Source organism: Mastacembelus armatus, chromosome 11 (assembly GCF_900324485.2).
Source record: "Mastacembelus armatus chromosome 11, fMasArm1.2, whole genome shotgun sequence".
In the NCBI taxonomy this organism is placed as follows: Eukaryota; Metazoa; Chordata; class Actinopteri; order Synbranchiformes; family Mastacembelidae; genus Mastacembelus; species Mastacembelus armatus.
Genome location: NC_046643.1, coordinates 4,396,188 through 4,422,659, shown reverse-complemented (window position 1 = coordinate 4,422,659; position 26,472 = coordinate 4,396,188). Strand labels below are relative to the sequence as shown.

The 26,472-nt window shown below is 39.9% G+C and overlaps 1 protein-coding gene across 1 annotated transcript; it reads left to right on the top strand.

The window, feature by feature from the left end:
* Positions 1–201: 201 nt before the first annotated feature.
* Positions 202–11,636, top strand: oprd1a (opioid receptor, delta 1a). Its single transcript, XM_026300350.1, has 3 exons — positions 202–452; positions 10,344–10,699; positions 11,107–11,636. Exons 1-3 carry the CDS (start codon positions 202–204, stop codon positions 11,634–11,636), a joined length of 1,137 nt encoding a protein of 378 aa, XP_026156135.1.
* The last annotated feature ends 14,836 nt before the right edge of the window (positions 11,637–26,472 follow it).

The following is a 26,472-nucleotide window of genomic DNA, read 5'->3' as shown; positions in this document are numbered from 1 at the left end:
AGGCAGAGCAACATCCTCGGCTCTTTTACGCAGACGGTTTCTGCGTATGAACATTTTTTGGAAGATTTTCCACTCTCTTTGTTCTACTTGCCTGAAAACGGACCCGTTTTCCGCCTTCACACAGTTAAGCTCCTTTACAGAATTGTGAGAGCAACTTTTCAGCACCACAGACAGAGTGGACAGCGCCGCTGCGGCCGCAGCATGGAGCCATACACGGTCCCAGAAGCTCAGCTCTCCCTGTCCGACCTTTACTCCGTCATCCCCTTCAATGTCACCTTCCCGGACGAGGAGAGCGGCTTGATGGCGGACCGGCTGCAGAACTACACCGAGCAGCAGAGTCCGGTGAGGAGCGCCGGGGGTATAATCATTGCCGTATCCATCACGGCTCTCTACTCCGTTATTTGCGTGGTGGGACTTCTGGGCAACATCCTGGTCATGTACGGGGTGGTCAGGTAAACAGTGATTTTTCTTTTATCACAGTTACAGATTCTGTTATTTTAATGAGCTTTAGTAAGACCAGCAGAGACCAAATATAATGTGAAAATCAGCCCCATGCTCTCATGGTGCTGTTAGTGTGTGCTTATGAGACCTTTCTACCCCACAGTGATGATCACACAGCTTTCCAATTATTACAGTTAGCTTTTAGTTTATTTTTTTTAAATTACAGTCATTATTTCAAATTAATGAAGATGTCATGTCACTGATGCCAGAAAAAGTGAGGGTTTCTGCAACCCTTTGCTCAATCATTGCTCCACATACAAAGGAGGTTTTCACTGAAAACTGTAAGAATAAATAAAATAACCCAAAATAGATCAATTTGTACACATATGTCCTCATTATTCTAAAGTCCCTAACTGTGATTTCACTACTGTATTTTACTACTCTCTTTTTCTGGTTGTACAACATGAATCTCTATGTAAGTGTGTGTGTTTGTGTTGACAAGGAGAAGTCCTGGCTGCATTTGTGTGAAAGTCTACATGCAAAATCTACACGCATCCAAAAAAGTGATTTATGGTGACCCACATAAGAATTTCTGCATCAATCAACAACATGCACAGGTTTACACCAAAGAAAGTCAGGCAGCAGTCGAACCCTCCATCTCAGATGCAGTTTCTCAATTCAGTGTGAGTCAGCTGCGCCTCAGGCAAGAAGGGCTGCTCAAACTGAGGCTCCATTAGTCACATAGATCTGTTCACTGGGCTGCCAGAAAGGCCATCCTGGCGTTAGGGACACAAGTCTAGTTGTAAATTAAGTCTTTTTTATGTAATTGTCCCCTTATTGTCCTATAAAAAGAAATGAAGGAGACGATAAAGCCATCTTTTTATTTACAATTTTATCTTTTGTCTTAAATTGTAATAGTGGTTTTAAGCTGTTAAAATAGGATCTAGAAAGGCCAATAGAGTTATGTCTTTTCAGAAGTAAATTGATTTTGTCCATTAGTGAACGTTTGCAGTATAATTGTCAATCTGAGGTCACAGTTTGCCTTTCCCCTTCAGCTCTAAAAGCAATGCAATAAAGCCTCCACCCACTTTGCCACTGCCATTTCACGAGAGGCCTCCCAGCCTTAACCTGCTTATCAGAAATAAAACTTCAATCTTTTGCAGCAGGTCTGCTTGTCCTTATCCTGATATTAATGACCTACTCATCTCAGTCATTCACCATATGCATTCCACCAAAACACCTGAAGCATCAGTTACTGGTAAATTAAACAAACAGACCAAATTAAGACACCCTCATTTCAGCAGAGAAAGATAAACACAGTTAGATGGTGTAGCCAGGGCCAATAGTTGTTGTTCAGCCCATAAACGTGACATGATAGACTTAAATATTAACAAAAAGATACAGTCCAAATTGTTATTGATATTTTTTGCATAAAGTCAGGCAAACTGATATATAAGCAGAGAAGAAAAATAAATAGGAAAGGCCACCAGCAAGCCAATATCTGTCAGGCAAATGGCTTAAATAAATAAATAGTCACAACTCTGCCCATTAGCTCCATTCAGGGTCTGGAGTAAAAATAATGGCCAAAACAAGGCACATAAGACAAAAGGTAAGAGGGCAGCAAGACGAAGTGGGATAAGAGCTCAGCAAAGGCAGCAAATCCAAATGTGTGCAGTGATTCACCTGGCATTTATGTTTTTGTGTGTGAGAGAGCTCATCACTGATGTCAGACCTCACTAGAGATGGAAGCAAAGCAGAGCTGAGCACATTAACCATCACAACAGAATGTACTATCGAACATCTGTAAAATTTAAGACAGAGATATAGTGGTGTAATAAAAAAAGGAAAAGTTACTGTAGGTAAACACTGACCTCCACATGATCATTCTGTTTTTAGATTTTAAATATTTCTTTGGTCCACACTGTGGATTTATTAGGCCAATAAATAATAAAAGGCTTTATTCTGGGTTTCATCAGTACTATCCTCATTGTAGCAATAAATGATGCTACAAATAAAGACACAATAGTGTATTACCAAGGGAAAATGGGACAGGACGTGGTGTCTTTGAGCTACTGTCCCCCTCTGTGACACTATTACCTATAGTTCTTCTTTTGGTATTCCAGCTTCCTTTGTGATACGTGCACCTCAAATGGTGGCTGTCACATGAAAACCGTTGCATTCTTTTGCACACAGAGAGGGACAAATAGACAGGAAATCAGGGTTTAACATTGGTTTGGCTTTTTGACATGGAGAGCATTAAAAGCAGCCAAATGACTCATTTCCAGATGTGGTGTTCTTCCTTATGGATGCTGTAGTTTTTAAAGATAACCTCCTTGTTATGATAGCAGTAGAGACTTGGCATGGCCATGAGTTCACCTTTGTATGCACCTAATATGATTTCTGTCACATTAGCTGTAACCAGAGTGTTTGGATATAATTGACCCCACAGTAGTTTTATTTTGAAAATTTGTCAGCCACACAGCGCAGTTAACATAATAGCATGAGCTCTCTAATGCTTCATCAAAGGAAAAATGACTAAAACCTGCTACAATGTTAAAACAACATAAGCCATTTGTTTAAAGTATGTATCTGAAAACTGTATGTATAAAGTATGGCAGTATGTATGTATAAAGTATGGCAGCAAACATGCCACACTGGTGTACTGTGGGCTGAGGTGGACTAAACCTGTAACAATAAAAACTACTAGTTGTGAAAATCAGAAATACAATGAATGCCTTTAGAACCATTCACAAATAGAAAAAAATGTGTAGCCATTGATGTAGCCAATAAATTATTAGGCAATTAAAAAGAAGATAACTGTCTTTTTTTTAGATTTTTTTAAAATAATTGTATAATTTAAAAGGTTTGATTTAGACATTGCAGGAAATGAGGAGAGAGAAAAACAGATTTTAGCCCTAGGCAAGCAGGAAACCCAAATTATGAATCGCTTCAAAATTGTGAAGGTCTGATGTTTTCCTTTGTTTTATGTGTATTTCTTATGAATCTCATTGGAGTGTTAATCAGACTAAAGTCAAAATGGGTTTTAGAAAATTGCACATTTTTCATTTTTTTCATAAATAGTTAAATTAGTCAAGGGAGGGTGGGGTTGGGGGCTGGAATCAATACCTGCTGATTTGTGCATGAGGCAGCTACACCTTGGAGGTACAACAATGAAAACAATCAAAAGTAGCATCGCTAACAGAGAAAAGCAGCCAGTTCTCACATTTGAAAAACTGAAACAAAATATATTTGTTTTTTCAATTTTCAAGTAATTGAATAAATTATACATTCGATTCAAGACACCAACAGCCAAGCTTACAGCTTCCCTCTTGTTTTGTTGTTGTTCTGCTACATAACAACTTATAAATACAGTAACAGTGAGAAATTTTGGATTTCCACCACTTAGATTGCTGAATAGAAACACTCAAATGTGCACAAGTCCCATTTATAGCAGAGCTTGCATGGATGCTCATGTCAGTGTGGATTGGACCCTGGGTTGTTGTGGCGCTGGGAGCCCTCTGTCTGATTGCTGGTAGAGAGACTGACTCTGACTCCTCTGGAGATGGAGATGACACCTCTGTTATAGGTCCTATTATTCCAGCTGTCCTCAATCTCACTTACCATTTCCACTTCAACAACTGGTAGATGAGAAGTTATCCAGTGACCTCCAGTGAAAGGTGCTGCCAGTGGAGGGCTGGGATAGCTTGAGTGTAAGTAGATTCTTAACATAAATCATGAGTCAATAAATATTTTATAATATTTGAATTTTTTTTTCTTTAGGGACTGAGAGTGGAAATTTGGCTTAAAATATTGTAGCCTTTGCCAGGAGCATGACTGTGTGTGTGTGTGTGTGTGTGTGTGTGTGTGTGTGTGTGTGTGCGTGCGTGTGTGTGTGTGTGTGTGTGTGAAAGAGAGCGATGACCATCTGTTTACATATTTTCTGGGCTGAGTCAACATGGCCCCTGCTTGCCTCCTGTCTGACCAAACAACCTTCATGTCAGTGTGTGTGTGAATAGTGTGTGTATACAGGAGAGTTGAGGCTGACTCATGTATCAGCACTGAAACTATTGATGTACCAGCAACTGCCATAGAAATAAAGGATCAAGACTGATCTATATCTAAATCCAACTTCTTTATAGCTGACTGCAAATCTGTGTTGAGCTGAAAAACAGAGAACAGTCGGTGAAAAGGTGTCAGAAGAGGGGCTCCCTGACAGCTGAGTGCTGCGATGGTTCGAGCCTGGCTGCTCTCACAGATCATGCTTCTCACTGTCTCCTTTGTTTCCTGCCAGTTTCTCTCTGCATCCCTGAAAACATAACTTGAAAATCTTTCTGATTAAATCATTGTTTTTGGTTTATAGTTTGTCAGAGTTATTGTTTATTTTCAATTACTTAACTTCATTTATCTCAGTTTGTTTTTACTCTTCTTCTTGTCTTTGACTTGATCAGTTTGTTTTTGAACTTATGATTTCCTCCCAACTCTTAAATACTGTATTTATTCATTTCTCTATTTCCATTCTCCACACACCATTTCACTCTTTCCTCACCACATTTTACAATGCTGGGAAACCTTAACCTTTACTCCATCATTGCCATGTGACCTAATTGACCTAACAGATTAATCAAACGCTTACTTGAATATGAATATGAATTGTAGAACTGATCTGGCTGACACTCTAATAATTTAAAAATTCAAATTCAAAACCTGACACCAAGAGCTGCAACATCATTTGGTGACTGTCTCTAGAAATTCCACCTGGGCCAATGCATGTGCTGGGGGAAAAAAAATGCCTCCTGTGATATAATTGACTCTGACACTGACACAGACAATAAATAATATATAGCAAGGCTCTCTAACCCTTTTTTCCTCAGAGAGCTCAAGAGCTACTTATATATTAATAGGTTACTGTATATTAACAATTATATTAATTGTCTTTTAATAGTTGCACTTATTCACACATTGTATCAACTCCCTCAAACTGATCTGCAAACCAGCTGAATAAAATACCATGAAAATCCAAAACTTACATTTTTGAACAAAAACATCAGCCATCACATCACTGTCAAGATGTAGCCTACCTCTTAAATTACGATCACATTCAAGTTAAATAACAACAAAACAAATAAAACAAGTTTTGTCCACATCACACATCACCTCCCTTCACAAAGTAAAACCTTGTCATTTATATAGTTCACATACATGTAAGACAAAATAAGATACGACAAGACAAGAAAAGGAAAATGTGATGAATGCAATGACGCATTTATCCATCCAGAGGGATTTATTGTAGTTTTGTGCTGAGCAGCATAAATGACATATGCAAATTTGATGGGAACTTAACTCATTTGATGGACAGGTGATTAGAGTTCAGACAGCAGCCTACCCACTGTGGATGGTCACCTGCCTAACAGATCTCACTATCACCAGTTCTAGCAACGTCTCTGCTGTCATTTTGACTGAAAACAGGGAGTAGGCTGTAGAAAAAGCACCTTGTATAGTTCATAAGTATCAGAAGACTGTGATTACAAATTGGCATTAGCTACTGAATGGAAGAAGCATGAAAATCCAATAAATACTTAGTTCCCAGTTTATCAGGTACACTTAGAACCCTATGTAATCTAAGTCTGTGGAAATAAGGCTTCAGCTCCCTAGCTTTAGCCATACTCATTCTTTCATGATCACATAATATTTACCTACTCTAAAGTACATCCCAAGCTTTGGTGCATAGACAACTATAAAAAAGAAGAAGGCCAGGAAGGCCAGGCCTCAGTCATATGTTGCTTTGATATGGCACAAAAAGACATGTGTGAGGAGGGTCAAACAGCAGAGACCCCTGCAGTAAGAAAACAATAAGAAAAGGAAGTAGGTGATTCAACCATTACAGGGTGCAGCTGTGCCAAAGATTTCTTTATATATGTGATTGTTATAATTGCTTCTCTAAATCTCCAAAAAGGAAGGTGAATATTTCAAAGCTTTTCCCTCTGTTAAACTACACACTCAACAATTAACCATAACAAAACATAGAGACCAGCCACATGATCACAATGGCAGGTCATGGGATTGGAAAGGTTTCCTGTTACATTTTCTATTTTTTTTAGGTAGAAACACCTCTCCCCCCTTGGGGTGAAATTAAAGTGCTTGTCATCTGCTCAGAGGATAATCACTTTGCAATCCACTCCTCATAATCCAACCAAGGATATAACATAATATCTCAGGGCCAATAAAAAACTACTCCAACAATTCCCTTTCTCAATTCTGTTTCCCCTGATTTACTGCACTTCTGTGTACAGACATCGCCTACAGTGAAGGACTGAAGACTTGTAATATTTCTGCCCCTCGCCACCATTACATTTCCAATCTCCACATGGTCATAATAGACCTGACTAGGTGGTATACCATCAAGGTCTACTGATCCAGACGTCCGTCTACTCACAGGAGGGAGGAAATGACAGTTTTGTCACAAAGCTAGATTCACTGTGTGTGGTCCTAACTTGTCCGTTTAAATCATGGAGTGGAGCGAGAGATCTTTTGAATCATGGTTCAATTACAACAGTTTCCTCCCTCTGTGTCTTTGATTTCATCTTATGAGATGGCAGTGATCTAAAACCCCAACTGGCTCTTTACCTTTTCCTGACTTATGCTATTTTCTAGCTGTACCTGTTTCTCTTCTCTAAGGAAGAGGTTGTTTTATTTGTTTTCCAAGTGTTCAAAGTGTTACATCGATATTGCACTCATTTCCCAGACAGCCCTTACATTACTGTTAAAACTTCTCCTTTGCTCTAAGTGGACCCTAACGTGGGCATTAGATTAGGATGACCAAATATAACTGGGAATAGATTGAAAAATGAACTAAAAGTCTGATTTATTTTATTGAGCTGAAGACGCTGGAAGTGTGTTGCAAACCCACGTTGAATGGACAGGTCTTACACCAAAATGATGAGAGATGAAGTGACATCTTGAACTGTCATAATTTTGAAAAGGATGTGTAATAAATTATGACTTCAGCCCTGTCCTTCAGATGATAGACATTACAGAGGAGGCTGTAAATTAGACACTCAGCAGGCTCTTAATTTAACTCATCATTCCAGACACCATTGTCATATGTCATATCCACACAGTATGTTGGTATGAGCAGGTTTCCTTGTATCAGATTAGCAAAAACATGTCTGACTTTTTGATGTCCACCCTAATGTGTGACAGACTGTCGTCAGGACATCATCTAGTGACTAATGCTGGAGCTGACAGTAAATAATGGAAACAACCGATTCTTTGATAGCAGATTGTAATTTCATTTTCTGATTCAGCTGAAGTTTACATTCACATCAATCTGATTTATTACATCAGATTCCTGTACGCCCATTGTATTCAGTCACTAAAACCCTGTGTCAGCAATATATCAGCACCCAAGTGTCATCAGTAGCATCTCATGACCTGATGACCAGATGATCAGTTTAACTCCTGGTCTGATTTCAAGCTTAGATATCAACCTTGTCTATATAGTGACAACATACAATGGAAGGAGCAGTAAAATGTACAAGCAAAGCATAAAGGGCTATGTCGATTTTCCTAGAGCCAGTATGTCATTACCCCACAGGGTCACAGCAGAAAGTGGAAAAGTGAAAGTTGTCTTTTGCTTGTTGTTTCATTTAAAGTCTACACTGAGAACTAACGTTTATGCAAAACCACTTGTCATGACTGATTGGGTACCACATTACAGGCTTTTTAAACTGACATTTTTATTGTTACTTGAGAAGTGGTATATGTTACAATTTGCAGCACGGAAATAGTGTGAACCTATTAGCCAAAGTTCAATATGACAAAAATGTTCCACATGGAAATACTTTGCTGCCCTAAGATACTCCCTTCTTATGAACTGAATTTTGGGGCTATGCAATGTTAGCATGACAAGCCTTTTCAAATTTCCAACCAACTGATTTAAATATTAAATTTGTGCATTAAAAAAAAACAAAACAAAAAAAAAAAAAACTCAGCTTCAGCTTCCACTGAAGAGATGAAAGCTGAAACAGTCAGGTCTGTGTGGTGTGTTAAGAAGACTTTATTTCCCCAGATTAAAACATGAAACAAACAGAAATGTAATATCCCTAACATGTCTTCAGTGTTGACCAGAGAATTAGCACCTTCAGTGATTTGTCTCAAAAACACCCAATTCCAAATATTTAGATAACAATCCTGGCTGTAAACTTGAATTTAGCATTGTCTTTGGCAGATTTTCTGAAAATCTGAAAACATGCTAGCAGGACCCTGGTGGGAAGTTATGACAGCAAGGCTAAACAGATAATTTTTCAGTGAAGTGTGAATAGAGATGTCGGGAAGAAGTGTAGATTCGGTCCAAAGACCACTAGAAAGAAAATACGTGACTAATGGGCAGTGAGTCCAGAAGCTGGATGGCAAAACAGCAACCAACACCACTGAATGTAACATAACCCCAAAAATAGACACACACATTATTGTGTCTGCCTGGTCCAAATGGCTTATTAGGCCAAATACACACTCAGATCTTGAGGTTTATAAATTCATAATATAAATGAGCGATAGAGTATGTCACAGCACAGGATAAACTGCACAGGCAGGATGTGGTTTATTTTAGGATAAATAATTCAAACTTGTTGTTCATCTGTGGTGCAGATAAATGGATATAGCAATCTATTCTCTATTTTTGTATCAATAGACATTAGCTCTTCTAGTGATCATTTCCTCTGTCGGTAGTAATTTGCTTTTATCACTTCCCTAGCTGGAGCAGATATTTATGACATCTTGCTAATTCAACACAATCTGAACAAACCAGGCTTCATTTATTGTGTGCAAGTAATAAGCATTCAGGCTAATTATTTCAAGTGACTCAGTGGAGTCTTTGTATGAGCTGGCGTGTTGGCTTTGGCACAAAAATGCAGCCTCCTCCCATCAACACTGCCACCAAGAGCCATGGGTTATTGTCCATATAGCATGTGTGATAAATGACCTAAAGTAAAATCAATACTTTAGAATTTAGACATCAGACAGTGAAAACAAAGCAATAAAGATTGAACCATTAATATGAATGTTATTTCTCTTTCTTTCTCATAAAATGTCAGAAACATTATGTAATTTACTGTTATTGTTACTTCAACCAATGCTTTATCAGTCAGAAATACAAAATAGAAGAAAAGAGAAGTATTCCATATATCAGCATAATATACAACATACAACACTGTTATACAATATTGTCATATCCATTATACAGCATATTTTAACGAAATTTTGGGGCCTTACTGTGTGCTTGTCCTTGAGCCCTTGGGTGTTTTGCAATGTGTGTAAGATGGATTGTATTTGGTTGTAATAATCTATCTCCTGGAAAACTAAATAAAGGAATTTATATTCAAAATGAATGCATTTTGCAAGGTTTCTGATAAGAAGCGCCTATGTGAAAATAAGCCTTATGCCCCTGATGAGAATTTCTGACTCCAATAAGCTGATATTATACCAAATGAAATGAGTTCACTTCATCTTTATCTCACACAAAAAAAAAGAAAACCACGCAGCCCCATGCTAAAATCAGGGTATAGCACATGCGATATATATGAATCTCAATTTGATAGCAGTAGTATTTTCTTTTCATAGCCACCTCCATAGTGGGCTGTTTGATCAGAGGCCAACAACCGTAACCAGTTTCATTTAGAAGAAAAAATATTTAAACCATGAAGTCTTAGCCTTAGACCTTCACAGCTCCACATTTCACATCTGTAGCATGAGAGAATTATCTCCTCTAAGCTATAAAAACACAATGTACAGTGAACCCCCGTTTCAAACCCCATTGTCCCATTGCAGAGACTTCCACACCCAGCTGCTGTCATTACCACTGCTGCTTACTGCAAACACTTTCTCTGCTCTGTCATCACAACCAGATACACAAAGATGAAGACGGCCACAAACATCTACATCTTTAACTTGGCCCTTGCTGATGCCTTGGCCACCAGCACACTGCCATTCCAGAGCGCCAAATACCTCATGAACACCTGGCCATTTGGGGAGATCTTGTGTAAGCTCATTGTTGCCATTGATTATTACAACATGTTCACAAGCATCTTCACCCTCACCATGATGAGCGTGGACCGCTACATCGCTGTGTGCCACCCGGTCAGGGCGTTGGAGTTTCGCACACCGGTCAAGGCCAAACTGATCAACGTGCTCATCTGGGTGCTGTCTTCAGCTATTGGGGTGCCCATTATGATCATGGCTGTGACCGAAGTAACAGATACTGGTGAGGGTGATTTTTCTTGCTCCTTTTTAATATTTAATTTTTATTTTAAGTCTTTGTGTTGGTTGTCTTCTCAAATTGTGTGAGTTGCACCTAAATGGCTCCCCCGACTGAATCCTTGCCCATGAATGTCTTCCAAGAAAGACAAGAAAATAGGCACAATCTTGTCTTTCATTCTTGTGAAGGCTGGCATTTCACCCTGCCCTTGAGTGTGGCCAGTCGGTACATCTGTAAACACTTTTTCCCTGCCATGAATGTATTTTAAAATCAGCAACCACGTTAGTATTTCGGAGTTTGTGTATTTTGTGTACAGATGTCTGTTTGTAGCTTTGTGATAATCCCACTAAGCCTGACACCCCTAACCCTGCAATATCTAATAATGGCTAATGCTGCCTGAACTTGTTTTCCAGGTAAAACCCTGTGCATGCTGAAGTTCCCTGACCCTGACTGGTACTGGGACACATTGACTAAGATATGTGTGTTCATCTTTGCTTTTGTGGTCCCGGTGATGGTGATCACTATCTGTTATGGCCTGATGATCCTGCGTCTGAGGAGTGTTCGTCTACTCTCAGGATCCAAGGAGAAAGATCGCAACATGCGCCGTATCACCCGCATGGTACTGGTAGTGGTAGCTGCCTTCATCATCTGCTGGACCCCCATCCACATCTTTATCATCGTGAAGACCATTGTGGAGATTGACAGCAGAAACCCCTTTGTGATAGCCAGTTGGCACCTCTGCATCGCCTTAGGCTACACCAACAGCAGCCTCAACCCTGTCCTCTACGCATTTTTGGATGAAAATTTTAAGCGATGTTTTAGGGATTTCTGCCTACCTTGTCGGACTCGTGTGGCGCAGAACAGTCTGACCAGAGACCGCAATACAACCAGGGAGCCCATGTCCGTCTGTGCTCCAACAGAAGTCGGGAAGAAGCCAGCATGACTAGGCATGGACTGGGTCCCCCACAACTCTCGCTCAAGGAGGATCCAGCAAGATCTGCAGTCGGACGTCACTCAGATCACAACAGAGTTTTAGGAGCTCTTTAGGAGAAAGTCAAGCAAATGGAAAATGAGAAAGTTTATTCTAATCTTACTTATGTTAAATTTGTGATTACAAAGTGAAATCTTTTTTCACAAAGGAAAAGAAGCATTACAAAGGCAGTGACAAATGAGGTAAATGTGATAGTGTAGAGAATAAAGCCAAATGATAAAAACAACATACATACAACACATAAGATCCCCAGCACATGATTTCTGTGCCCAAAACAGAGTACAGGACTTTTGGGGGATACAAAATGCACAAACAAACACCTGAAAGTTTCTGTGTTGTCAATCAAAGAATTTATTGTTTAGATGCGACTCATAAGACAGCGCTGTCCATAAACAGGGTGTGTAAAGTGCAAAAACAAAAAAGACGGACGTGTAACACAATGGCCTTTTCAAATCTAACTTTGTCATTTCTTCGAAGAAACGCTTGCCTGTACATTTAAACAAAAAAAATGTGATTTCGGTGGAAGAAGGAGTATTTTGGAGGAGAAAAATCAACATCAGAGTTTTCATCTGTATCTTTAACATCAACACAAAACAAATTAGCTTTACAGAGCAAAACCATACAAGTGATACCCACTGACAGCTGGATGATGAATTACAGCAGTTATCTGAACAAGGTCATCAACTTTCTACAAGGAGATGGGTATTCTGTATGGTTCATCCATCCTTGTGTTTTTGTTTTAGAAGGGAAAAATGACATTTAACCTTTTTTGTTATTCTTTTAAACTCGAACTGAATTGCAAGAGGAATTTGGAGTTCAAAGTTCCATGGATTTAAAAATAGGTGTCATAAATGTCATGAAATCAAAAGCAAGACTGGTTTGGGGCCTCAGATGGAAAAATAAAATCCAAAACAGCATCAAACTACTGAAGCTTGGAATTCAGGAGACTTCTTTTCTGCTCACCTGTCTGACTTAGATGGTTGGTGTCAAGCCTGCGTAAAAGCCATTGAGCAGAATCGCTGCAGAATGACCCACCTGCCACTGAAGAACACTGTGGGCAGGCACTTTACAACATTTCCTTCATCTTATTGGTTTAGAGCTGAAACCAATTATAGAATCAAGGAACATGTCTCAATTTGGATTGAGAGCAACTCCATCACAGTGTAGATAGAGATATCTTGCTTCAAGGAAATTATTGATCTGCATTTTAAACAAGCAAAGAGCCTGTTATCTGTCACACTGAGTATCTGGAGCACATTTAAGAACTACTGAATGTCATTAGCTAGAGCAGTAAATTATTCTGGGTCATTTATTTACTCCAATGGATTTTGACACCAGACAAATTAGAGAATCAGAATCAGAATCAGAATCAGAATGAGCTTTATTGCCAAGTGAGTGTGCACACACACACACACAAGGAATTTGTTTTGGTACGGGGGGGGGGGGGGGGGGGGGGGGTACTCCAGTGCAAACAGACATAAATACAAATGCTACAAAGGGTCAAACAGTAAACATAAATGCTACAGAAATGCTACAAAAAACTAAAAGACTAAGAGAAAAATGCACAGATAACCTGAGAAACAGGATGAAAGGGGAACTAATTGGTGTGCAAAGAGCAAGAAGGTGCAAGTGTCATAGTGCAGGTGGTGGAAGGGAATGGTGGAGAGCTACGAGTTTAAGAGTTGGATGGCCTGAGGGAAGAAGCTTCCTTTGTGCCGGGCTGTCTTGATGTTTGGAGCTCTGAAGCGCCGGCCAGACGGTAAGAGCTGGAAGAGGTGGTGACTCGGGTGGGTGGCATCCAGAGTGATTTTCCGAGCTCTTTTTCTCACTCTGGAGGTGAACAGGACTTGGAGGGTGGGTAGGGTAACACCGATGATCTTCTCAGCGGTCCGGACTGTCCTCTGAAGTCTTCGGATGTCTGATTTAGAGGCAGAACTAAGCCAGACAGTGATGGAGGAGCACAGGACCGACTCGATGACCGCTGAGTAGAACTGGGTCAGCAGCGTCTGTGGAAGGTTGAACTTCTTCAGCTGGCGCAGGAAGTACAACCTCTGCTGGGCCTTCTTCGTGATGGAGTCGATGTGGAAGTTCCACTTCAGGTCCTGAGAGATGGTGGTGCCCAGGAACCTGAATGACTCCACTAGTGCCACAGTGCTGTTCATAATGGTGAGAGGGGGGTGGGTGGGGGCATTTCTCCTGAAGTCCACAACCATCTCCACTGTTTTGAGCGTGTTTAGCTCCAAGTTGTTGTGACTGCACCAGCGAGCCAGCTGCTCCACCTCCTGTCTGTATGCAGACTCTTCACCGTCCTGGATGAGACCAATGACAGTGGTGTCATCTGCAAACTTCAGGAGTTTCACAGAGGAGTCACAGGAGGTGCAGTCGTTTGTGTAGAGGGAGAAGAGCAGTGGGGAGAGAACACACCCCTGGGGGGCGCCGGTGCTGGTGATGCGGGAGCCAGAAGTAAATTTCCCCATCCTCACTAGCTGTTGCCTATCCGTCAGGAAGCTTGTAATCCACTGACAGGTGGAGTCAGGAACAGAGAGCTGGGAGAGTTTATTCTGGAGGAGTGATGGGATGATGGTGTTGAATGCTGAGCTGAAGTCCACAAACAGAATCCTTACATAAGTCCCTGGTTTGTCCAGATGTTGCAGGATGTAGTGCAGCCCCATATTGACTGCATCATCCACGGACCGATTGGATCGGTAGGCAAACTGCAGGGGGTCCAGGAAGGGTCCAGTGACGTTCTTCAGATGGGCCAACACCAGTCTTTCAAAGGACTTCATGACCACGGATGTCAGAGCCACTGGTCTGTAGTCGTTGAGTCCTGTGATTTTTGGCTTCTTGGGGATGGGAATGATGGTGGAGCGTTTGAAGCATGCAGGGACTTCACACAGCTCCAGTGATCTGTTGAAGATCAGAGAGAAGATGGGAGCCAGCTGGTCAGCACAGGTTCTGAGGCATGATGGTGAAACCCCATCTGGTCCTGGTGCTTTCCTTCTCTTCTGCTTCCTGAAGAGCCGACACACATCGTCCACACTGGTCTGAAGTATCAGAGCGGGGGAGAGGGGGTTGATGGATGGAGGTGTTAATGGTTGCTCTGGAGGACAATCAGAGCGGGTGGGGGGTGATTCAAATCTGCAATAAAACTCATTCAGATCGTTCACCAGCGTTTGATTGCCTATTGAGGAGGAGGATGGAGTCCTATAGTTGGTTATTGTCCTCAGGCCTCTCCACACTGAAGCAGAGTCGTTAGCTGTAAACTGGTTTTCCAGCTTTTTGGAGTAGCTCCTCTTAGCTGCTCTGATCTCCTTATTCAGTGTGTTCCTGGCCTGATTATACAAGACCCGATCACCACTTCTGTAGGCATCTCCTTTGGCTTTACGAAGCTGTCTGAGTTTTCCAGAGAACCATGGTTTGTCGTTGTTGTATGTTAAGAAGGTCCGGGTGGGAATGCACATGTCCTCACAGAAACTGATGTAAGATGTAACAGAGTCCGTGAGTTCATCCAGGTTTGTGGCAGCAGCTTGAAAAACACTCCAGTCAGTGCATTCAAAGCAGGCCTGTAGCTCCTGCTCTGTTTCCCTGGTCCATCTCTTGACAGTTCTCACTACAGGCTTAGCAGATTTAAGCTTTTGCCTGTATGTTGGTATGAGGTGGACCAGACAGTGGTCAGAGAGTCCTAAAGCTGCTCTGGGGACGGCGTGATATGCATCCTTTATTGTGGTGTAGCAGTGGTCCAGAGTATTCCCCTCTCTGGTGGGGCACTTGATGTGCTGCCTGAATTTTGGCAGTTCGTGGCTCAAGTGTGCTTTATTAAAGTCTCCGAGGATGATAAAAACAGAGTCCGGGTGTTGCTGCTCCGTGTTTGCGATCTCCTCAGCCAGCTGATGCAGCGCGTCGCACACGCGCGCTTGCGGGGGAATGTAAACACTGACCAGAACGCACGAGGAAAACTCCCGCGGTGAGTAGAAGGGTTTACAGTTAATGAAAAGTGCTTCCAGGTCAGGACAGCAGATCTTCTTCAACACTGTTGCATCTGTACACCACCTCTCATTGATGTAAAAGCATGTCCCACCACCGCGCGATTTCCCCGTTGCGTCTGAGTTGCGGTCCGCTCTGATCAGCTGGAATCCGGGCAGATGGAGCGCGCTGTCCGGTATGGCTCCATTAAGCCAGGTCTCCGTGAAACACAGAGCAGCAGAGTTCGAAAAGTCCTTGTTTATCCGGATAAGCAGGTGTATTTCGTCCATCTTGTTGGGTAGCGAGCGGAGATTCGCCAGGTGTATGCTGGGCAGCGCTGTCCTGAGGCCGCGCTGACGAAGTTTCACCAGCGCACCAGCGCGCTTCCCGCGTTTGCGCTTTCTGAGAAGCGCAGCTGCTCCGCCAGCTAAAACGCTCCACAAAACGTCCGAATGTGCAAAAATTGGAGGAAAAATATCCTGGGAGTGCTGCCGAATGCTTAGCAGTTCAGCCCGAGTGAAACTTAATAAGTTGCAGAAACAAAGTGCAGGACAAACTAACAAAAATAACAAAACAACTGGAGAGCTCCAGACCGAGGCAGCCATCCGCGGCGCCATCTTGAATATATCCAGACATCAATCACTGAATGCAGTGAAGTTAATTATCATTTTAACTTCATACACCACATGAGGTATGTCAGAGCTAATAATGCAGAGTTAATAGGAATTGCTCTCAAATATGGCTAAATGTGTGTTGATGTGTAAACATGATGGAATACACCACAGACTAATGTTCAAACATAGTGGGTTTTGAGAAATAAAACACATGTAAACAAAACGTGAGTTAAGAAGATGAATGACAAATTTGGAAATGTTAATAGTGGATTTGTAGATAATATGAGCTTTTGCATTTTAACAAATGTTGCCTCAGTCACATTTAAAATGACTGTATGTTGTACCTGTGATTTTGTACGCTTTCTTCACGTCATGGATCTCAGTGTTTTATCACAATGCTTTAGACTCATGTAGTTCAAATGGAAAAAAACAAAAGAAAATAAGGAGAGACAACACAATGCTTGGGGATGGGTTTATTCTGTTTACAGAGTCAGACGTTTGTATGTGGGTTGACTGCTGAGCTGGCAGATGGACAGATACAATAAATAATTGTTTCTCTTAACAGTAGGATATATTCCTATATATTTTCTTACATTGGCTAGTCATTTAAAGTGCGTTGCATTGTATATACCTGGTCTCTGGTTTGTCTAAGTGAGGCATCTGTCAAGTGTGCAGAATATCTCTTACTTTCAAAAAAATCAAGCTGTATATGGTCAGAATGTAAAGAATTAGTTTTCCACAGGTAATGACAAAGGAGTACAAGCTATATTTTGACAAAGGAGCAAAAGCTAATTATGTCTAATGAACTGTTAGAAAAATGAAACTCTGCGTGCATTCAGGGTATTAAAGTGTGCATGTATTTTCATTTAATTATTATATGGGGATGGCTAAGTGTAAATATAAGTCATAAAAACCTTTATCAAAACTTTTTTTGTAGGGTACAGAACAAGATCATCACATCAGGAAACATCTACCAATGTTTTTTGCAATGAAAGAACTCAGGAGGATCAACTGGTTCCTGAATTACAAGTAGTTTAGCCTTAAGGCTCTACAGAGAACTTACATAGAAGTATAATTGAATAGATTAATCTGTGTTGTGATTATTAAAAAGACAAACATTAATATGATGTTAGTGACAAAACACAAACTCAGGTCTCCTACATGAAACAGGCTACTTCCTGCATTGCCATGTAGTGAAGGCAATGTAAATAAATTGTGCTGAATTACGGATATAATTCCAGGGATACTGTGTTACATTTCTTTATTTTTTTTATCACAGTTAATCATTAAATCCAGTTTTTGTCACGTTACAATTTAAACTGTAGTTTATGTAGTGATTACTATGTGTGAAAGTGTTTATAGGTTGTGTGTTTGAGGGGTTTGGGTAGAAGACCAGAGGCTGTTGCTCAAAAATGTCAAAGAGGATCCATGTGTACAGGACGTGCTGAGTTCAATTACTGCTACCAGACAGTTAAGATTCCTTGATTGTGCCTTTAATTTGTCTCCTTTGTTCAGCTCTTGTTTCATTTTGTAGCTTTGTAATTACTTTGCATTAATATTGATGACTATTGCCATTTTTCAAATCCATACACAGTTGCTTTGCACTGTGAACTAAATACTGAAACGCCTGTGTGAATATCATATGTACATTTGTGTAAATTGTGCTAAATTGTTGTATAGACCACTGGCTGCAGTACTGTGTTTACAGCAAGTACTTGACATTATACTAGTTTTTTGCAATGTTAACATGCTACTTCTTTCTTAGCTTCTTCATGTGAACCTGCTGTTCTGAAACTGTTCTATTGCAGCAACTGTGTTTCAAACTCAAATTACTGGCAAAAATGTATCAAATAAAATTAAGCTGAGAGAAAACTGCATACACTCATTTCTTTTGAAAAGTTTTGCTTTACTGGAAACAAGAGGTAATGAGATACCACATGATTTTCTTGAAAATGATTGAGCTCATAATGGAATAATCGATCTTACATGACCATGATTCAATTTAAAAGTGGAAACTGCTTCAGAATAGTCTGTACTGACATCAGACTGCAAAGTGCATTTCCACCGACACTCAGACAAACACGAGATTAACTGAGGCTGCTCTGAGTCCCAGACTGTGCTATACACCACTATCAGAAAATTAAACATACAACTCTGCAGCTCCTCTGCAAAGACAGACCAGCATCTTGCAGTCACCATGGAAACTGACAGCACCGCAGATTGCTCCAGCGGGAGTCTTTAAATTTAATTATGTAGGTTACTGTCAATAGCAGCCATCTATCAATTACCCTCATTTCTCTACCCAAAACAACAGAGAAAGTGCTATATATATATGTATATATATACATATATAGATAGATAGATAGATAGATAGATAGATCAGTCTTAGAGTGATAGACCAGTTTTTCAAATGATCAGATATCATTTGAAAAAATGTTGCCACTGGACTTAATCAAAGCTGCAGAAAGAGGGTCCTTGAGTCTAATGCCTTCCAGAGCCATTTATTAGCTGCAGGTATGCGCCTGTGAGCTTCAGTGAAAAAAATCTGGATCAGAACTTGATTGAAAACATGCTGTACAAATGGTATTTTGCTCTTTTCACTGTGTGGAAATTAAAGAATAGCCGTGGAGAAAAGACTACAGTATTAGCAAAAAAGTATAGTGTTAGAGGATAGGAGAACAGAAAAAGTAATGAATAATGTATGTCCAACGTGTGAAAAATAATTCTACATATCCATTCTGTTTCAGCTACCTCCCAGTTGTGTATAATCATGTATTGTGATATAATGTAATTAGATGTTAAAATAAGCCAATACAACACACCAGCAACTTTATCACAACCGTTAACATGTCCCATTAATCTCAGCTTCATTCTCAAGGGGTTACTGCCAGGTATTAAATTTGCACCATAACTCCTTGTGCATCTGAACTACCTGCCCCCACAAATGGATTTGTTAAATCCTGGGCAAGGGATTTTGTTTTACTTGTTATGAGACAAACTTTTACCTCAAACCTTTTTTCCACCAAGTCAGTTTCTCACTCCAGTCCAGTGAGCTGGCTGACCACTTTATATTGCTGCTTTGCAGAGCCATGTTAACAAACACATCAATCAGTAGTAGTAAACACCATATAATTGCAATAAAAGAATCAATACTTATTCATCTAAGAACATCTGTTCTGTAGTAGTCCAGTTTTGTCTTAATTTGGGTTCACTTTGGTTCAGATTTTTGCCAAAGGAGCAAAGGCCTAATCAGTTACAAACCCCAAACTGCATGTCCTCCACTGCTCTTCCAAGCTTCTACATGTGAGGACCAGCATACATTTTGTTTATTGGGCAACTAAGGCCGCAGAGGCCTCAAGATATTGTAAACAAATAGTTGTTTTGTATGTTACAAACCCATTAAATACCCATTATCAGTAACCATCACCTTATTTATGGTCCACAAAGGACAGATTAGACCTACAGGTACCAGTGAGTTATTAGGTTACCTCTAGTGGAGCATAACATGGGTAAAAAGCAAGAAGGCATGCATAGAAAGAAACAGTGACAGAGTCCACATAGGGAGACGCTCTTGGTGGTTTGGTGGGGCAGTAGTTGTAAAATCACTATCCATTAAAGTCACTCATTTCACATTTCACTCTTCTGTGAAGCTCCTAAAGTATGAGGACAGCACCACAGTCATTGGTCTGATCCAGGACAGTGATGAGTCATATACAGTCATACAGGCAGGAAGTGGAACAGCTGGGCCACTGGTGCAGTCAGAACCATCTGGAGCTGGACCCAGTCAAGACTGTGGATTTCAGGAGAAACCCCCCAACAAGAAAAGACTGCAACAGACAGTCTGGTCTGCAGAGAGGGTCATCAGGGCCGATCTTCCCTCTATCCAAGACCTGAACCGGTCTATGGTCAGGAAACAGGGAAGGAGCATCTCTGCAGACCCTTCACACCATGGACACAAACTGTTCAGAGTCCTCTCCTCTGGTAGGTGCTACAGATCACTGTAGCCCAAAGTGTCAAGGAAAATTCTCCAGCCAGGGCCAAGTGAAGCCGTCTTAACTCCCACAGACACTTTTTTTATATACATGACATTAACTCTAAAACTATACTATATAAAACTAACTATAACTATAACTAAGTATATAAAATTAAAAAGAAGACTTTAAGGTTACATAATAAATACATATATTTCAGAGTTGCGCATTCAATATCCCACAAAACCCAGATGGCACAGAGACAGTTTCTTCCCCCAGGCTGTCACTCTCATTAACTCTAATGTCATAGAGGGGCAGAGACTACACCAGTGTAATAATGTTCATCCATCCACCCATTATCTATACCTGCTTATTCCTGTTTAGGGTCCCAGGGATCTGCTGGAGCCTATCCCAGCTCTCTTTGGGTGAAAGGCAGGGGTACACCCTGGACAGGTCACCAGTCCGTCACAGTGCACAATAATCAATGGTTACATATTTGTACATCTTTACCTTTCTAGTTAAATCCTTTTCTAGGCTTTTTATTTCTTTTTCCTTTCTTTATTTTAAGCCTGTCTTCCTTTCTTAAAAAGCTGAACTTAATTTAATTCTTGTACATAGATAGAGCTTAGTGAACTGGAGTCAAAATGTCTTGTTTCCACAAACTTGGCCAATAAAAATGATTCTGATTCTGATTTTTTTTCCTGTTGCCACTACTGACCTATCCTGGGCTAACCACTGCTCTCCATTAACGGCAGATATAAAACAAAATACAGGTATGTATTAGTATTGATATTAATATCTCATTGTTTTTTCACAAACTATTTTCATTAACTAAACATATTAATTGAGCCACACGACATCAATAAAGGTTCTGTTCCAAGTATAAGATTAAGGCATGAGATTGATTTAAGTTTTTTTTACTTCTGACAAAAAAACTGGGAGTTTGAGTTTTACATCTATTACACTGCAAACACAACAGGACAGGACAGAAACCCTCTCTGAACCTGGCGGAGACACCCATCATGGGCGCTGGCTTGCATCATCTTTCTGTTCAAGCATTCATGCTCGTGATCAGGACAAACTTACTAATGAGTCTCTGCAGCCAACTGAATATGCTCATCATGTGAAATCATTAGACACAAACGAAAAAAGGAATTCAAGTGTCGAGCCGTATTTTGTCACAAATGGCTGCAGATGAGCTGGTGGGAGTTGGGGGAGTTGGAGGAGGGGGGTGCGCCACAGCTGCTTGTCCATCAGAAAAGGTACTGAAGGATTTTAAAGATGACACAGACAAGAAGGAAATAATGTCTGTATTGACATTTAGAGTTTGTATTATTATGAAAGTCCACCTGGTCCATTAAAAAGCCTCCATTAACTTCCACCAACATTAAGTCATTGTGCTAGGGTTTTTATCAGGTGTGTAATGAAACGAAGCTTCTAATTCCAGCTATATATTGAATAGATATGTAGGATTGTCTATCACAGTCAAATGAGGAATGAACTTTTAATAAGTTTTAATCCTCTATTGCATGTACTTCCTTAGATAGGTTGGACAACCTTCAGAGCAATTAGGCTTTGTTAATTCCTCTAGAGTATCAAAGTTAAGACTAACTCACTGTTAAAATTATAGAAGTTTCTTAGGGCTTACTTTTACCCATTCAGACATTTATAATATGGAAAAACGACTCTCAGAGAGCTCCATATTCCTAGAATGTGCAATTGTGAATATGAACATCTCTGTTAGTATATTAGAAGCCATACTGTAGCCTAATGACTGAAAAAACACAGGTGTACTTGTAAAGTAGCCAGTTCACATGTTGATATGATATTTATTTACTCACATTCATTTGTGCTGGTAATACTAGTACTTACAGTATCTGTTTAATATTAGGAGAAAAATGCCTGACCTTTCATTAGTCAATGCGAGTGCTGTCCGGTCTATTTAAGTAGCTTAATGTTGTGATCACTTTCATTCCTGACATTACTGTGTTCATTGGGGGATGTGCGTGCATCTCTAATGAGACAAACATTATACCTCTAAAAATAATAGTCATTTAATATTTTCCTTCTACCCTTTTTGTCTTTCCAACATTTTATTTAAGAAACTCCTAAGGAGGATCAGAGGAGTGTTCACAGGGGCTAATATATTTTGTAAATAACTTTCATCTTCACCAGGATGCTCATGTCAATCCCCTTTCACAGTCATGACAGAATACAGTAGGGGAGAGTGGGGTGAGTTGTGCCAGTTTTTACTTAAAGTGACTTTAAAGTGAGGCCATGATAGTAAGGTCTCCAACTACAAAACAAACTTAAATTTCAGGATGTGGTGTATCTCTGGGAACAATCACTTTTGACCTGAAATATAGTACTTAAGAAATATAGCTTTCTGAAAAAAAGTGGTCTTGTGGCACAACTGGCCCCCGGAGCGGGGTGAGTTGTGCCTTTGAAGAGAATGCATTGGGGTAAATTGTGCCATTGATTTTTGAAGTAAAATGGTATATTTTGATCTCAGAAACTGTAATACTTTGTAAAAGCTAGACAAATTCAATACAAAATTATTCTTATAACGTTTATTTAAAGGTATTTTACAACATCAAAGGTCAATTTTCTGAAACAAGGCCTCGCGCTTCATGAACAAATTAGAGTTTAGTTCAAAGTTCAAAATGAAAACTTTGAATGCAATCCTTTTTACAGATCTGGGCTACTACATAACATCCCACTTGTCAATGCTACAGGGGAATATAAATTTCTGCTCCCTTCTGGCTGTGCCTCCAAGTTTTTGTGGTGCGGGTAGTTTCTTACGCACATCTTTTCTAGGGATGAGTCCTTCATCATTTTCTTTGAAAGTGACGATGGGTTTTCCATCCAAAGACTTCTTACTACTTCGCCTTAGAAACTTTGCATCGATGTCGGCACCATCTACCTTCTCAACCAATCCAATGTAGTTGTAGGATTTGGTTTTGCCTGCAAAGTTCACAATGACAAAGTCCCCAGCAGACAGATCCTTGTCACCATCATCATCATCATTCTGGACATCTGAACTCTCAGTCAGTGGTGTAGTTAAGTGGAATGGAAATGTCACTATCTTCTGAGCTACTGGAGACAACCACTTTCTTTTTTGGTTTGGTTGGTTTATTCCCTCTCTTGTTGTTTTCACTGCTTTTCTTCTTTTCACCCCTTTTCTTTTCTCTGTCATGTGTGTTCTCCAGGTCATCCCTGCTTCATCATTGTCAGTGGTGTCATTAAGTGGAATGGCCATGATGCTTTCTTCTGAGCTACTATACACAACCGTTTTCTTCATTTTCTTGAGTTTAGTTTGATTTTTTTTTGAGAGCCATTTTCATCTGCCTTTCATTCTTTCTTTTCCTTTTCAACCATTTTATCTTCTCTTTCTTTTTGTGCCCTCTCCAGTTCCATCGTCTCAGGTGTGTCAGTTATGATTTTTGATTTTCTTTTCTTTCTTTTCATTCTGGGCTTTCTTGCTGTGGCTTTTGGCAAGGGAAGTATGGCTTGTAGAGATACATAACCCAATTGGGCAGCACCAGTTAAACCACTTGAAAAATATTTATAAGTTGGGTTAAGTTGTGCCAGGCCCTTTGGCACAAATCACCCCAAACCCACCATTTTGGAAAAAATGCATCACCCAGCAGTTTTGAGCTAACATCATGCTAGCTGTATAGACTCATAGTGTAGCTTACCAAAGCACTAAAACATGTGTGAAATGTTTTCAAACTTGTCTATAACTGTTCAAACACGATAATCAACAAAACATGATCATAAAAATTTTACTTTGAAAGGCAAAAAACAGTTTTTTGAGCTTAAATGTGTTTACCTCCCATGCAATAAGGTTCTCAGGATGAGTGAAATGGCTGAGTCTTCAAAAAAAATTGATCACATGATCAATTTCTTCTATGGTTCCCTAGAAACAGGGGGTGGCACAACTTACCCTATGGCACAAATCACCCCACTCTCCCCTACTCATGAAATTACAAAATGACTCCAAGGGCCCATGGCTATTACGCCTGACTTTATTTACACTCAAATGTTTTTATGTCTTTATTTGTGTTGCTTTCATTTGTTGCATTTGTTAAATTTGATCATTTTTTATTGTTTACATTTGTAACTCGACATAGTAACTGTGAGCCAGTCTGGTACAAATGAGAACTTGAGTCCGGTCAACCAACTTCAACTTCCAGAAGACTGTTTTAGCTTGTTTGTTCTGTCATCATGTCATGCAGATGATCAAGGGACACCTCTATACTGTCCAGCATGTCTGTGATGTTTATGTATGAGCAGTTAGCATTTATATAATACTATATGTACATATACATATCCATATATACATAGTGCACTACCTCATCACTTTTACACACTTTACCTACACAACACCTGTATAAACTGTTGTACCTAGACTGCTTTGCTATTCTTCTTATTCTTACTAGAAAATGTCTATGACCTATAACATCAATACACTTGAGCAATTATTTCATACATAAAACACTTTGATATGTTATTTTTGAATACATTGCCAAAGCAGTAGCTGACGAGACGCATCTTTAGCCCCACAGGATTCTATTGTATATTAATATCATTTTAAAACCTTGCAAAAAATCACACCTTAGTTACCCAAAGTAATAGCACACTTCTGAATGAACTGCATAATTTGATATTCATTTGATTTCACTCACACAAACCACTGAGCACAAGTTAGATGCCGGTGATATGTGCTATAATAAATAAAGAAGAATGGTTGACTAGAATCTCAACGCTGCCCCAGCACTCACTCAATGGCGAGGCAGATCACACCCAGCTCTTTCACTCTGCACACAGATGAAGTGCAATTGACAGTAACAAAGACGAGTGAAGTTCATTGAAGCTGAAGATTTGATCATTTTAGGGGAAGAGTTTGGGACCCCGTGGCATAGAAGGGCACAGTCGCAAATAGTACTTTATTTATAAAAGCTCAACATATCTGTCTGCATGGATTGACAATGATAAGGCAGAGTTATGGTATGGTATCAGGGATTTTAATTTGCATGAGACTGTTGTTTAACTACCATAAAAGAAATGCCTTTAGTTCAGGCAGGCCCTTGTACTGGCTGACAGATACTATACCATCTGTTTTCAATATGCTTCACAATCATTAGTCCAGTCACACTTGTCGAGGCAAAATGTAGTAACATTAATTAAAAATGATCACAGAAATGTGTTCTTTTGAGGTAATTTCAAAATAGTAAAAAACAAGCAAAGATGCAGTATTTACTGCCAAAGCTACAATTATCTGTAAATTGAAAATATCAGCTTTGATGTACTGACATTGGTTATTGTGTTATTCCACATATTTAAATAAGGCATTAGATATCTGAGAGAACTTATTTTTTTGGCAGATTCTACTGTATTAAATGAAGCTGATCCAAAAGCAGCACAGCATCTGCATTTTTTAAGTATTTCCTGGGTTCTATGGCAGTGATACAAAAAGGACATAAAATGAAAACATTACAAGCCTTAGTATCTGTTTTATGGTTAGCAGTCCATCTTGAAAACTTTAAATCCTTTTTGGTCATCTCCACTCATGTAGTTACTGCACCCTCCCTTCACAGGACAGCACAGCTGTGCGACTAGTACCATCAAATAATATTCATGAAGGTGCAAAGTACTGGCATAATAACCTGACAACTTAAAACGCTGTGCATTAGCTTGAAACACTCACACAAAATCTGTTTGCTGCCAAAGTTCCCTCTACCTCATGCGGGACCTTGGTGGTGTTGATTTTACTAAGCGTTCATAATTGTTTATAAAGAGGGTGATACAGCGTATTCTCTCAGCAGAAGCAGACCCTTTGGGGGATCCCTCAAAGAATCTGATCCTCTTGGGCCACATATAATTCAACTATGATGAATTGCTATAATTGGTATACCCTTTGACGTGTTGTCGCTCATAATTAAATATTTCAATACATGATTAAAATATGTGCACTGACTTATTCATTCAGAACAGTGAATTACAGTAATAAGTCTCTAAAGCTGTCTGACTCACAAAGAACAAAAAACTAACCAATATGCTGCAGTAAATATTGCATACTGTTAACATGTAGGAGCATTTCATCTTGCAGTAAAAGCTTTTTCCTCATGATGCAATGATTTCCTGCACTTGACAAAGATACAAAGATGATAAAGCTCTGTTGGCATCAAGCCGCACACTAATGTACAGTTGCTGTATTGACATACACATACATAGATT